At 37.4% G+C, this 12,977-nt stretch overlaps 1 protein-coding gene across 5 annotated transcripts in view; it reads right to left on the bottom strand.

Annotated features, from left to right (window-relative positions):
• The window catches only part of CHM (CHM Rab escort protein), a 198,197-nt gene that overhangs the window by 108,795 nt on the left and 76,425 nt on the right, over window positions 1-12,977 (bottom strand). For all 5 annotated transcript variants that reach the window (XM_033849258.2, XM_033849259.2, XM_033849260.2 and 2 more), the window contains one exon: window positions 11,107-11,494. In XM_033849258.2, coding sequence (XP_033705149.1) covers window positions 11,107-11,494 — 388 coding nt within the window. The remainder of the gene's footprint in view (window positions 1-11,106; window positions 11,495-12,977) is intronic.

Genomic DNA, 12,977 nt, shown 5'->3' with positions numbered 1-12,977 from the left:
ATAAAGACATATAATTTTGTTATATTTTAAATTATTTGTAAAAAGCATTATACCTATTAATATTATAATACATAACACACTTTATTATAGGTTCACCACTGATTATCTGAAATTCAAAATTCAAAAAATTCTGGAATCCAAAGTTTTTTCATAACTGACCCAAACTGATACAAGGCTCTTCCATCCGCTTGTCCCAGTTAATGTGAATATTCATACATCTCACTGCAGAAATATTAATATGTTTAATTATAGAGTGACTCTTCAGACCCTGTTAAGAATGTTACATCATATATAAAATATCAGCTAGCATATATACTGTATTACTTTCTAAAATATATTTTTTTAAATTCAAATAACAACACACCAGGCCCCAAGGGTTTTGGATAAAAGACTATAGCTTTACATAAGGCCAGGTGGTTATTAAGAAGAAACCAGCCTGCTGGACCTCCTCATAAACTAAAAAAGAAAAAGACTGGCTACACATGTCCACCCAAAGAGTGAAATTATACGGTCTCTGTAATCCTAGCTATCTAGATTTATATGATACGTCTTTCTCAAGAAGTGAGGATGATGGTTATTGCTAGCATGCATGTGAGACTGATTTAATCTTTCAATATATCTCATAATCAACTTCAGAGAGACAAAAACAATTTCAACAGTATTATCTAGCATGTTTTGAATTTAACCAAATGGATAAATGCAACAGATTTCACTAATTCCTATACTGAGATACCTTTAAGTACCTATAACTCGATAAATATTAAAAAATGTAAATATTACATCTTAAATAAGGGGGAAAAAGAAAAAAACAGCTTAACTACAAAAAAAAGGAAATTTAAATAATCAATCAAAACCATTACTTTCGGGGTGGGACCTTCAAGATGGCAGTAAGATGCGGAGATCACCTTCCTCCCCAAAAATACATCAGAAATACATCTACATGTGGAACAGCTCCTACAGAACACCTCTGAACGCTGGTAGAAGACCTCAGATCTCCAAAAAGGCAAGAAAATCCCCACGTACCTGGGTAGGGCAAAAGAAAAAACAGACAAAAGAAGAGGGATGGGACCTGCACCTCTGGGAGGGAGCTGTGAAGGAGGAAAAGCTTCCACACACTAGGAAGCCCCTTCACTGGTGGAGATGGGGAGTGGGCGGGGGGGGAAGCTTCAGAGCCACAGAGGAGAGTGCAGCAACAGGGGTGCAGAGGGCAAAGCGGAGAGATTCCCACACAGAGGATCCGTGCCGACCAGCACTCACCAGCCCAAGAGGCTTGTCTGCTCACCAGCCAGGGCAGGCGGGGGCTGGGACCTGAGGCTCGGGCTCAGGGAGAGGACTGGGGTTGGCTGCATGAACACAGCCTGAAGGGAGCTAGTGCGCCACAGCTAGCCGGGAGGGAGTCCAGGAAAAACTCTGGACCTGCCTAAGAGGCAAGAGACCATTGTTTTGGGGAGCGCAAGGAGAGGGGATTCCTTCCCTGTCTGCCCACAGAAAGCAGAGCACCGCTTAAACTAGCTCCAGAGATGGGCATGAGCTCCGGCTACCAGCTCAGACACAAGAGATGAGCACGAAATGCTAACACTGCTGCTGCAGCCACCAAGAATCCTGTGTGCAAGCACAGGTCACTACCCACACGCTGCCGCACTGCCCTGCGAGCCTGTGCAGCCCACCACTGCCAGGGTCCTGTGATCCAGGGACAAACCCCACAGCAGAACACGAGGCACGCCTCAGGCTGTTGCAAACTCACTCTGGCCTCTGCTGCAGCAGGCTCATCTGGCATTCCAATTATAACTACCTTACCCCTCCCTCCCTCCGGCCTGAGTGAGCCAGAGGCCCCTAATCAGCCGATGCTTTAACCCCATCCTGTTTGGGTGGGAACAGAAGCCTGAGGGCAACCTACACGAAGACGTGAGGCCAAAACCAAAGCTGAACCACAGGAGCTGTACAAAGAAAGAAGAGAAAGAGAATTTTCTCCTTGCAGACTCAGGAGCAGCAGATTAAACTCCCATAATCAACTTGAGGTACCCTGCATCTGTGGAATACCTGAATAGACAAGGAATCAACCCAAATCTGAGGCGGTGGACTTTGGGAGAACTGCAGACTTGGGATTTGCTGTCTGCAATTGACTTGTTTCTGATTTTTATGTTTATCTTAGTATAGGTTTTAGTGCTTGTTATCATTCATAGATTTATTAGTTTGGTTGATCTCTTCTTTTTTCTTATTACTTTAAATATTTCTTAAATTTTAACAATTCTTTTATTTTAATAATTTTATTTTATTAATTTTTTTTCTTTCTTTTTTTCTCCCTTTTCTACTGAGCTGTGTGGCTGACAGGGTCTTGGTGCTCCGGCCTGGTGTCAGGTCTGAGCCTCTGAGGTGGGAGAGCCGAGTTCAGGACACTGGGCTACCAGAGACCTCTAGGCTCCATGTAATATTAATCGGTGAGAGCTCTCCCACATCTCCATCTCAATGCTAAGACCCAGCTCCACCAAACGGCCAGCAAGCTCCAGTGCTGGACACTGCATGCCGAAACAACTAGGAAGAAATGAACACAACACCACGCATTAGCAGAGAGGCTGCCTAAAATCATACTAAGTTCAAAGACACCCCAAAACACACCACTGCATGCAGCCCTGCCCAGCAGAAAGACTACATCCAGCCCCACCCATCAGAAGACAGGCACCAGTCTCCTCCACCAGGAAGCCTACACAAGCCACTGAAACAACCTTACCCACTGGGGGCAGACACCAAAAAAAACAGGAACTACAAACCTGCAGCCTACAAAAAGGAGACCCCAAACACAGTAAGTTAAGCAAAATGGAAAGACAGAGAAATATGCAGCAAATGAAGGAGCAAGGTAAAAACCCATCAGACCTAACAAATGAAGAGGAAATAGGCAGTCTACGTGAAAAAGAATTCAGAGTAATGATAGTAAAGATGATCTAAAAATCTTGGAAATAGAATGGAAAAAATACAAGAAACGTTTAACAAGGTACTAGAAGAACTAAAGAGCAAACGAACAATGATGAACAACACAATAAATGAAATTAAAAATTCTCTAGAAGGAATCAATAGCAGAACAACTGACAAACAGGTAAGTGACTTGGAAGATAAACTAGTGGAAACAACTACCACAGAGCAGAATAAAGAAAAAAGAATGAAAAGAATTGAGGACAGTCTCAGAGACCTCTGGGACAACATTAAATGCACCAATGTTCGATTACAGGGGTCTCAGAAGAAGAAGAGAAAAAGAAAGGGACTGAAAAATATTTGAAGAGATTATAGTTGAAAACTTACCTAATATGGGAAAAGAAATAGTCAATCAAGTCCAGGAAGCACAGAGAGTCCCATACAGGATAAATGCAAGCAGAAACATGCCAAGACACATATTAATCAAACTATCAAAATTTAAATACAAAGACAACATATTAAAAGCAACAAGGCAAAAGCAACAAATAACATACAAGGGAATCCCCATAAGGTTAACAGCTGATCTGTCATCAGAAACTCTGCAAGCCAGAAGGGCGTGGCAGGACATATTTAAAGGGATGAAAGGGAGAAACCTACAACCAAGATTACTCTACCCAGCAAGGATCTCATTCAGATTCGACGGAGAAATTAAAAACTTTACAGACAAGCAAAAGCCAGGAGAATTCAGCACTACCAAACCAGCTTTACAACAAATGCTAAAAGAACTGCTCTAGGCAGGAAACACAAGAGGAGGCAAACACCTACAAAAACAAACCCAAAACAATTAAGAAAATGGGAATAGGAACATACATATCGATAATTACCTTAAATGTAAATGGATTAAATGCTCCAATCAAAAGACAGTCTGGCTGAATGGATACAAAAACAAGACCCATATATATGCTGGCTACAAGAGACCCACTGCAGACCTAGGGACACATACAGGCTGAAAGTGAGAGGATGGAAAAAGATATTCCACACAAATGGAAATCAAAAGAAAGCTGGAGTAGCAATTCTCATATCACACAAAATAGACTTTAAAATAAAGACTATTACAGGAGCCAAAGAAGGACACTACAGAATGATCAAGGGACCAGTCCATGAAGATATAACAGTTGTAAATATTTATGCACCCAATATAGGAGCACCTCAATAAATAAGGCAAATGCTAATGGGCATAAAAGGGGAAATCAACAGTAACCCAAATAATACAGGACTTTGACATCCCACTTTCTACCAATGGACAGATCAACTAAAATGAAAAATAAGGAAACACAAGCTTTAAATGATACATTAGACAAGATGGACTTAAATTATATTTATAGAACATTGCATGAAAAAACAACAAAATAGGGCTTCCCGGGTGGTGCAGTGGTTGAGAGTCCGCCTGCTCATGCAGGGGACACGGGTTCGTGCCCCGGTCTGGGAAGATCCCACATGCCGCAGAGCGGCTAGGCCCGTGAGCCATGGCTGCTGAGCCTGCACGTCCGGAGCCTGTGCTCCACAGCGGGAGAGGCCACAACAGTGACAAGGCTGCGCACCGCAATACAAAACAAAACAAAACAAAACAAAACAAAAAACAGAATACACCTTCTTCTCAAATGCTCATGGAACATTCTGGAGGATAGATCATATCTTGGGTCACATATGAAGCCTTGGTAAATTTAAGATAATTGAAATCGTATCAAGTATCTTTTGTGATGACAATGCTATGAGACTAGATATCAATTACAGAAAAACACTTAAAAAAATACAAACACATGGAGGCTGAACAATACGCTACTAAATAACCCAGAAATCACTGAAGAAATAAAAAAAATACCTAGAATCAAATGAAAATGAAAACACGAGGACCCAAATATGGGAGGCAGCAAAGGCAGTTCTAAGAGGGCAGTTTATAGCAATACAACCCTACTTCAAGAAACAAGAAACATCTCAAATAAACAACCTAACCTTATACCTAAAGCAATTAGAGAAATAGGAACAAAAAATCCCCAAAGGTAGCAGAAGGAAAGAAATCATAAAGATCAGAGTAGAAATAAATGAAAACGAAATGAAGGAAACAATAACAAAGATCAATAAACCTAAAAGCTGGTACTTTCAGAAGATAAACAAAATTGATAAACCAATAGCCAGAATCATCAAGAGAAAACAAAGAAGACTCAAATCAACAGAATTAGAAATGAAAAAGGAGAAGTAACAACTGACCCCGCTGAAATACAAAGAATCACTAGGGATTACTACAAGCAACTATATGCCAATAAAATGGACAACCTGGAAGAAGTGGACAAATTCTTAGAAAATCACAACCTTCCGAGACTGAACCAGGAAGAAATACAAAATATAAACAAACCAATCACAGGCACTGAAATTGAAACTGTGATTAAATATCTTCCAACAAACCAAAGCCCAGGACGAGTTGGCTTCACAGGCGAATTCTATCAAAGATTTACAGAAGAGCTAACATCTATCCTTCTCAAACTCTTCCAAAATATAGCAGAGGGAGGAACACTCCCAAACTCATTCTACGGGGCGATCATCACCCAGACACCAAAACCATCATCACCCAGACACCAAAACCAGACAAATATTTCACAAAAAAAGAAAACTACAGACCAAAATCACTGATGAACATAGATGCAAAAATCCTCAACAAAATACTAGCACACAGGATCCAACAGCACATTAAAAGGATCATACACCATGATCAAGTGGGGTTTATCCCAGGAATGCAAGTATTTTTCAATATACGCAAATCAAGCAATGTGATACACCATATTAACAAACTGATAGAGAAAAACCATGATCATCTCAACAGATGCAGAGAAAGCTTTTGACAAAATTCAACACCGATTTATGATAAAAACTCTCCAAAAAGTAGGCATAGAGGGAACTTACCCCAACATATTAAAGGCCATATATGACAAACCCACAGCCAACATTGTTCTCAATGGTGAAAAACTGAAACCATTTCCAATAAGATCAGGAACAAGACAAGGTTGCCCACTCTCACCACTATTATTCAACATAGTTTTGGAAGTTTTAGCCACAGCAATCAGAGAAGAAAAAGAAATAAAAGGAATCCAAATTGGAAAAGAAGAAGTAAGCTAAGCTGTCACTGTTTGCAGAAGACATGATACTACACATAGAGAATCCTAAAGATGCTACCAGAAAACTACTAGAGCTAATCAATGTATTTGGTAAAGTAGCAGGATACAAAATTAATGCACAGAAATCTCTTGCATTCTGATACACTAATTATAAAAAATGTGAAAGAGAAATTAAGAAAACACTCTCATTTACCATTGCAACAAAAGAATAAAATACCTAGGGATAAACCTCCGCAAGGAGACAAAAGACCTTTATGCAGAAAACTATAAGACACTGATGAAAGAAATTAAAAATGATACAAACAGATGGAGAGATATACCATGTTCTTGCTTTGAGAGAATCAACATTGTGAAAATGACTATATTACCCAAAGCAATCTACAGATTCAGTGCAATCCCTGTCAAACTACCAATGGCATTTTTCACAGAACGAGAACAGAAAATTTCACAATTTGTATGGAAACACAAAAGACCCCGAATAGCCAAAGCAATCTTGAGAAAGAAAAATGGAGCTGGAGGAATCAGGCTCCTGGACTTCAGACTATACTACAAAGCTACACTCATCAAGACAGTATGGCACTTGCAAAAACAGAAATATACATCAATGGAACAGGATAGAAAGCCCAGAGATAAACTCACACACCTATGGTCAACTTACCTTTGATAAAGGAGGCAAGAATATATAATGGAGAAAAGATAGCCTCTGCAATAAGTGGTGCTGGGAAAACTGGACAGCTCCATGTAAGAGAATGAAATTAGAACACTTCCTAACACCATACACAAAAATAAACTCAAAATGGATTACAGACCTAAATGTTAAGGCCGGACACTATAAAAACTTAGGCAGAACACTCTTTGACATTAATCACAGCAAGATCCTTTTTGACCCACCTCCTAGAGAAATAGAAATAAAACAAAAATAAACAAATGGGACCTAATGAAACTTAAAAGCTTTTGCACAGCAAAGGAAACCATAAACAAGACCAAAAGACAACCCTCAGAATGGGAGAAAATATTTGCAAACGAAGCAACTGACAAAGGATTAATCCCCAAAGTATATAAGTAGCTCATGCAGCTCAATATCAAAAAAAAACAAACAGCCCAATCCAAAAATGGGCAGAAGATCTAAACAGACAATTCTCCACAGAAGATATACAGATTGCTAACAAACACATGAAGTGATGCTCAACATCACTGACCATTAGAGAAATGTAAATCAAAACTACAATGAGGTATCATCTCACACTGGTCCGAATGGCCATCATCAAAAAATCTACAAATAATAAATGCTGGAGAGGGTGTGGAGAAAAGGGAACCCTCTTGCACTGTTGGTGGGAATGTAAATTGATACAGCCACTATGGAGAACACTATGGAGGTTCCTTAAAAACTTAAAATAGAACTACTATATGACCCAGCAATCCCACTACTGGGTACATACCCTGTGAAAATCATAATTCAAAAAGAGTCATGTATCACAATATTCATTGAAGCACTATTTACAATAGCTAGGACATGGAAGCAACCTAGGTGTCCATCGACAGATGAATGGATAAAGAAGATGTGGCACATATATACAATGGAATATTATTCAGCCATAAAAAGAAAGAAATTGAGTTATTTGTAGTGAGGTGGATGGACCTAGAGTCTGTCATACAGAGTGAAGTTAAGTCAAGAGAGAGAAAAATAAATACCGTATGCTCACACATATATATGGAATGTAAAAAAAAAAAAGAAAAAAAAAAGAAAAACAATCGTTATGATGAACCTAGGGACAGGACAGGAATAAATATGCAGACATAGAAAATGGACTTGAGGACACAGGGAGGGGAAAGGGTAAGCTCGGACAAAGTGACAGAGTAGCAATGACATATACACTACCAAATGTAAAACAGATAGCTAGTGGGAAGCAGCTACATAGCACAGGGAGATCAGCTCTGTGCTCTGTGACCACCTAGAGGGGTGGGATAGGGAGGGTGGGAGGGAGACACAAAAGGGAAGGCATATGGGGATATATGTATACATATAGCTGATTCACTTTGTTATACAGCAGAAACTAACACAACATTGTAAAGCAATTATATTCCAGTAAAGATGTTAAAAAAAAAAAAACCTATACAGAGCATAACCAGCCAAAAAAACCCAAACCAAAATAAAACAAAAAACCATTAGTTTGAGTATGCAAGAGGTTCAGTACAGTCGTTCTGTAAATCAGTATCAGTTAGGTAAATTTTTTAAAACTATTATATCAGTCTAACATTGTGCATAAGAAACAAAATTGACACTGCTTTTTTAAAAATCAATTATCCTGACTAAATATGGCATGTTACTTCATTACCTTCAGCCTAATAAACTACACAACTGATATAGCTCATGCTTTTAAGAATATATTGCCAAGTCTTAATTCTATAATTATAATAAAAGTTACTTCAAATACCTTATTTGTTTAAAAACACAAATACTCAAGATTCAGTGATCCCTCAGTATCATAATAATTTCACAAATATTAATATATCAAACACAGAATGTATTTTAAGATCTAATAAACCTTAAGATTTAATTCCAGCTTTAAAAATAAAGCATTTAAGATACCACTGAAGAGTGAAAACACATTTCAATAAAAACTACATAACCTTTTGTCTGAAGCTTAGAAATGATTATGTACCATATTTAAACCTAAGCTTCTTTTCCATCATTATGTAAGTGACCTACCATAGCAATTTCACAATGGTGAGAGGCTAAAGAATACTTCAATTTGATTATAATAATGGCAACTAAATTAAATAATTAACAACTCTTGCTTCACTTGGCATGTTGGTTTCATAATTATTAAGGGTATGGACTTTCTTTGAAATGAGTTTTATTTGTAAGAACTTCATCTTTGATCATCTTCTCTATAAGCATAAGCAGTAAAGTACTATATTTTATTTAACTAACCTACCCTGAGCTATAAGATTTCTTTTTAAAAGGCTGTATATAGGGATGAGTTTTGTAAACTGTAAAGCACCACAATACTTGTCAGTTTTATCATGATGACTCTGAAATGGAATGCATGTAGAAATGTCAAATAGTTTGGCGATATCAAATTGGACTTTAGGAAAGAGGTAGGGCTTCAGACAGATATTTGTCAATCACCCTACACTCAGATGCAATAACTGCAATTATTACAACAGATGGAATTTCCTAGGAGTAACTGATTGACCCAATGTCATGGAATATACTGCTTTCCACACAGTAAGTACTCAATAAATGTTCATTAAATGACTCACTTTTTAAAAATGATAATAAACCTCTTGTATTGCTATGGTTATACATTCTTTAGCCACCCCTGCTTTTGTAGGATGAGTACAGTAAATCATTATTAGTTATTTTTTAAACATGTGAACCCATGAAACCTATGCAGGACAAAATACAACTGCCTTAATGTGTTTGTTTTTAATTTACCCTAAGAGAACCACTATTATTAACTGTTCAAACTTGTGAAAATACCCAGAAATCTCCTCCAGAGTCTCCTCAAATATCTCAGCATCTAATTAAACTATCTCCCCCTGCACCACAACCAGCATGCATTTTCTTATACAACTGAATCATTTCCTACAATAATTCCAAAAATTCTAACAGCACTTCTTTTACCATTTCTCTTTGCAAGATTTATACTATATTTCAGCTAACATAAAAGTTAGAGACTTTTATGAAGTAGTCTTGATTCTTAACCACCATTCACCGTTTCTTTCAGTTAAGCATTTCAAATTCCAAGTAACTAATTCAAAATGAAAATTTCAGAACAAAACCTATTTGTTACTTGACTACTTCAGTGTTTTGTCTTATTTATTGTTTTTTTAAAATTCTTTCCTGCTCATGAGAATAGGAAGACTATTAGTGAGCTATGATTTAACTTCCACCCAGGAATTAATAGCCAAGGTAACATGGAAAGAATGCTAGATTTCAAAGGATGGCAGGATCAAAGTAGGTGGAATAGATGGTACAGAAATATTAGGTAGGACCAAGGCAGTAGCCAACTCAGACCAAGGCAGAATCAGGCACAGAGAGCTATGTCAGAAAGAAACTATGAGTAGTAAAAAGATATTCATATTTTCAGGCATCAGGTTCAAAGATATCAGCAGTATGAGGATGTGTGATTGGATCAGCAAAATGTGAGGAGCATTAGTCCCTCTCTTTATAACCTGGAACTTCAGGAGAGCACATTAAATAGAAAAGCCTAGTTTTGAGGCAAGTCTGATGTTATTCACCACCCTCTCCTACTTCTTTTCAATTTCTCGTTTGCCCTCAACTTACGGTATTTGGTCTGTTTCTTTCTACTTTCACCCAGCCCTATACTGTAACCCTTTAAGGCTATTACCTTTTATGTTACTGGTTTTCTGTGCTTTTGCACTAAATTAGCCTTGCTTCCCATAAACCCAGTACAACACTATATCCTCCTAAGACTCAGGAACCTCTTCTGAAGTCATACTGACCTAACATTAGAGGTAAGGATAGAAAAATAACTGAAGTAAATAGCATTCTTACCAATCTCCCTGCCCCCACTACTATTAAATTATCCTCCAAAGTCCTCACACCTGAACCGATAATTTTCAAAAATGCATTGTTTTTTTTCAAAATGTTCATCATCATATAGATGTTAAAATAGTTACTATATAAATAAGGGCTAAACAAAAGTTCATTTAATAGACTGACTATAAATAACATGGATCTGTAATTAGGTTCATTAGACTTTTTTCTTGGTAGAATTCATAGTGCCCATGCAGTAAGAGGAGAATATTAGGGTGGAAAACGTGTTCCAATACAGAAGTATCCTTGATATAGTACTGAGCATTCTTAATGTGTTTTTAACTATGTTTAAAGAATATTTTAATGGAGCTATAAACTTCAGATACTATCTCTTTATAAAGTAAATGTTCTACATTTCAGAGAATAAAATTATTAAAAGTGGGTTTATGGACCCGGATGCTATTTTCAATCAATTAAAATTTAGTATTGTTCTATGAAAAGATGGGTAAAACTGGTACTTACCTTTGACACCAAATCAATATTAAATCTCCTGCCTTCTTTAATAATTTGCGAGTAAGTAATCCTATTTTTCTTTGGTTGCTCTGCAGTTTCTTCGGCCATAGGCACATTTTCACTTGTTTCCTTTTCTGAAGTTGAGGGCATAGAAGATTTATCATCACAATGGTTTTCTTTCTCCCCTGTCGCTTCAAAATCATTTACTTCTAGGGCACCCTCTGGATCACTGCTTGGAGTGTGTTCTGTGGGTATTTCACAGCTTGCAGTACTTAATGACTGATCTTCTGTAGGCAGGCAGGCAGAATCTGCAGCTTCTGTGGAGTTTGCAGATGTCACAGAAGCGTGATTTTTCTGCAGTGCACCAGCTTCTTCGACATCTTCATGCAAATCCTGACTAATGAGAAATTATAATAATAATCCACACCAGGTTTTTGATAATTATACTTGGCTACCTTTTTTTATTATTTTAACTTTCAATGGCAATTTTTATTTCTTTACCTCATTTATCTTGGATGCATTGCTTTATGTGAGACACACACATTAAACATTCATCTGTTAAGGTTTCAATACGATATGAAACATACTTAAGATCTGAAAAATATACATAAAGATTTCAGGGTTTAGCAGGCCATGCCATGTGTGTGTGTGTGTGTATTTTTTTTTTTTGGTGAAAAGCAGATTCTTATTTTTTTATTTAATTTTTATTTTATATTGGGGTATAGTTGATTTACAATATTGCATTAGTTTCAGGTATACAGCAAAGTGATTCAGTTATATATATACATATATCCATTCTTTTTCAGATTTTTTTCCCATATAGGTTATTACAGAATATTGAGTCCCCTGTGCTATACAGTAGGTCCTTGTTGATTACCTATTTTATATATAGTAGTGTGTATGTTAATCACATGTATATTTTTGAGAATTTAAGGCAGACAGGGGAACTGCATTTTAGAAACAAATCAACACAGTGCTTACAAGTACATCCCTCAGAATAAAAAGATCGAGGTTCAAAGCCTCACCCTAGGACTAGATAATTCTGTGAATGTAGACAAGTTGTTTATCCTCTCTGACCTAAATTATCCATCTATAACATAGGGATAATACCACCTACCTCACAAGGTTGTTTTGGAGATTAAATGAAGTATCACATGCAAAGAACCTGACACAGTGCCTGGCACACAGTAAATGCTCAACAGTGGTAATTACTGTTAAGCAAAGATTATTATTCAAAGATTATTACTGTAGTGTGACAGAGCTAGAAAAAAACTGCTGTGAAAGTGTAAGTTGGCTTATCACAATGTGGTATCTTTCTGAATTCTTTCCTGCTGTACTTTGTTTTATTGTTAGTGTCTATTACTTTCCTGGAAGCGCCACTTCCAAAGTTACTACTAGAGTGAACATTCTCAGTCCATTATTGCCTTGATTGACACAACAGGCTCCCGTTCGCTGTGCCTGCATCATGTATCTCTCCATGATGTTTTATCCTCCACAGAACCTATGTTTTCACTGAGTTGCCCTACTGCTCAACACTAAAAATGCCTTGTACATGACAGGCTGTGGGAAGTAAACATCTGCTAACTGATTGCTCAAGAACTAACAGCAGTTCTTTCTCATATTGAATCTCAACCCTACTCCACAAAATCTTCCTCTTCCAGTCTCTAAACAAAATCACCTTCTTTATCAACTATCTTCTTTGTCTCATCTCTCCTACTTTCTGAAATGGCATCTCTAACTCCTAATTTATCAACTCAAATCTCCATGATTTGGCCCATGTTAATTGCTTCTTCTGGGCTATTCTTCCCACTTCCTGTAATATCACAATTCCCTCATCCCCAAACATAATCACATACTTCACCAATTGACACATTTTAAGA

Source organism: Tursiops truncatus, chromosome X, assembly GCF_011762595.2.
Source record: "Tursiops truncatus isolate mTurTru1 chromosome X, mTurTru1.mat.Y, whole genome shotgun sequence".
NCBI classification, from domain to species: domain Eukaryota; kingdom Metazoa; phylum Chordata; class Mammalia; order Artiodactyla; family Delphinidae; genus Tursiops; species Tursiops truncatus.
Note: the sequence above shows the minus strand (reverse complement) of the source record. Positions and strands in the feature narration are given on the sequence as shown.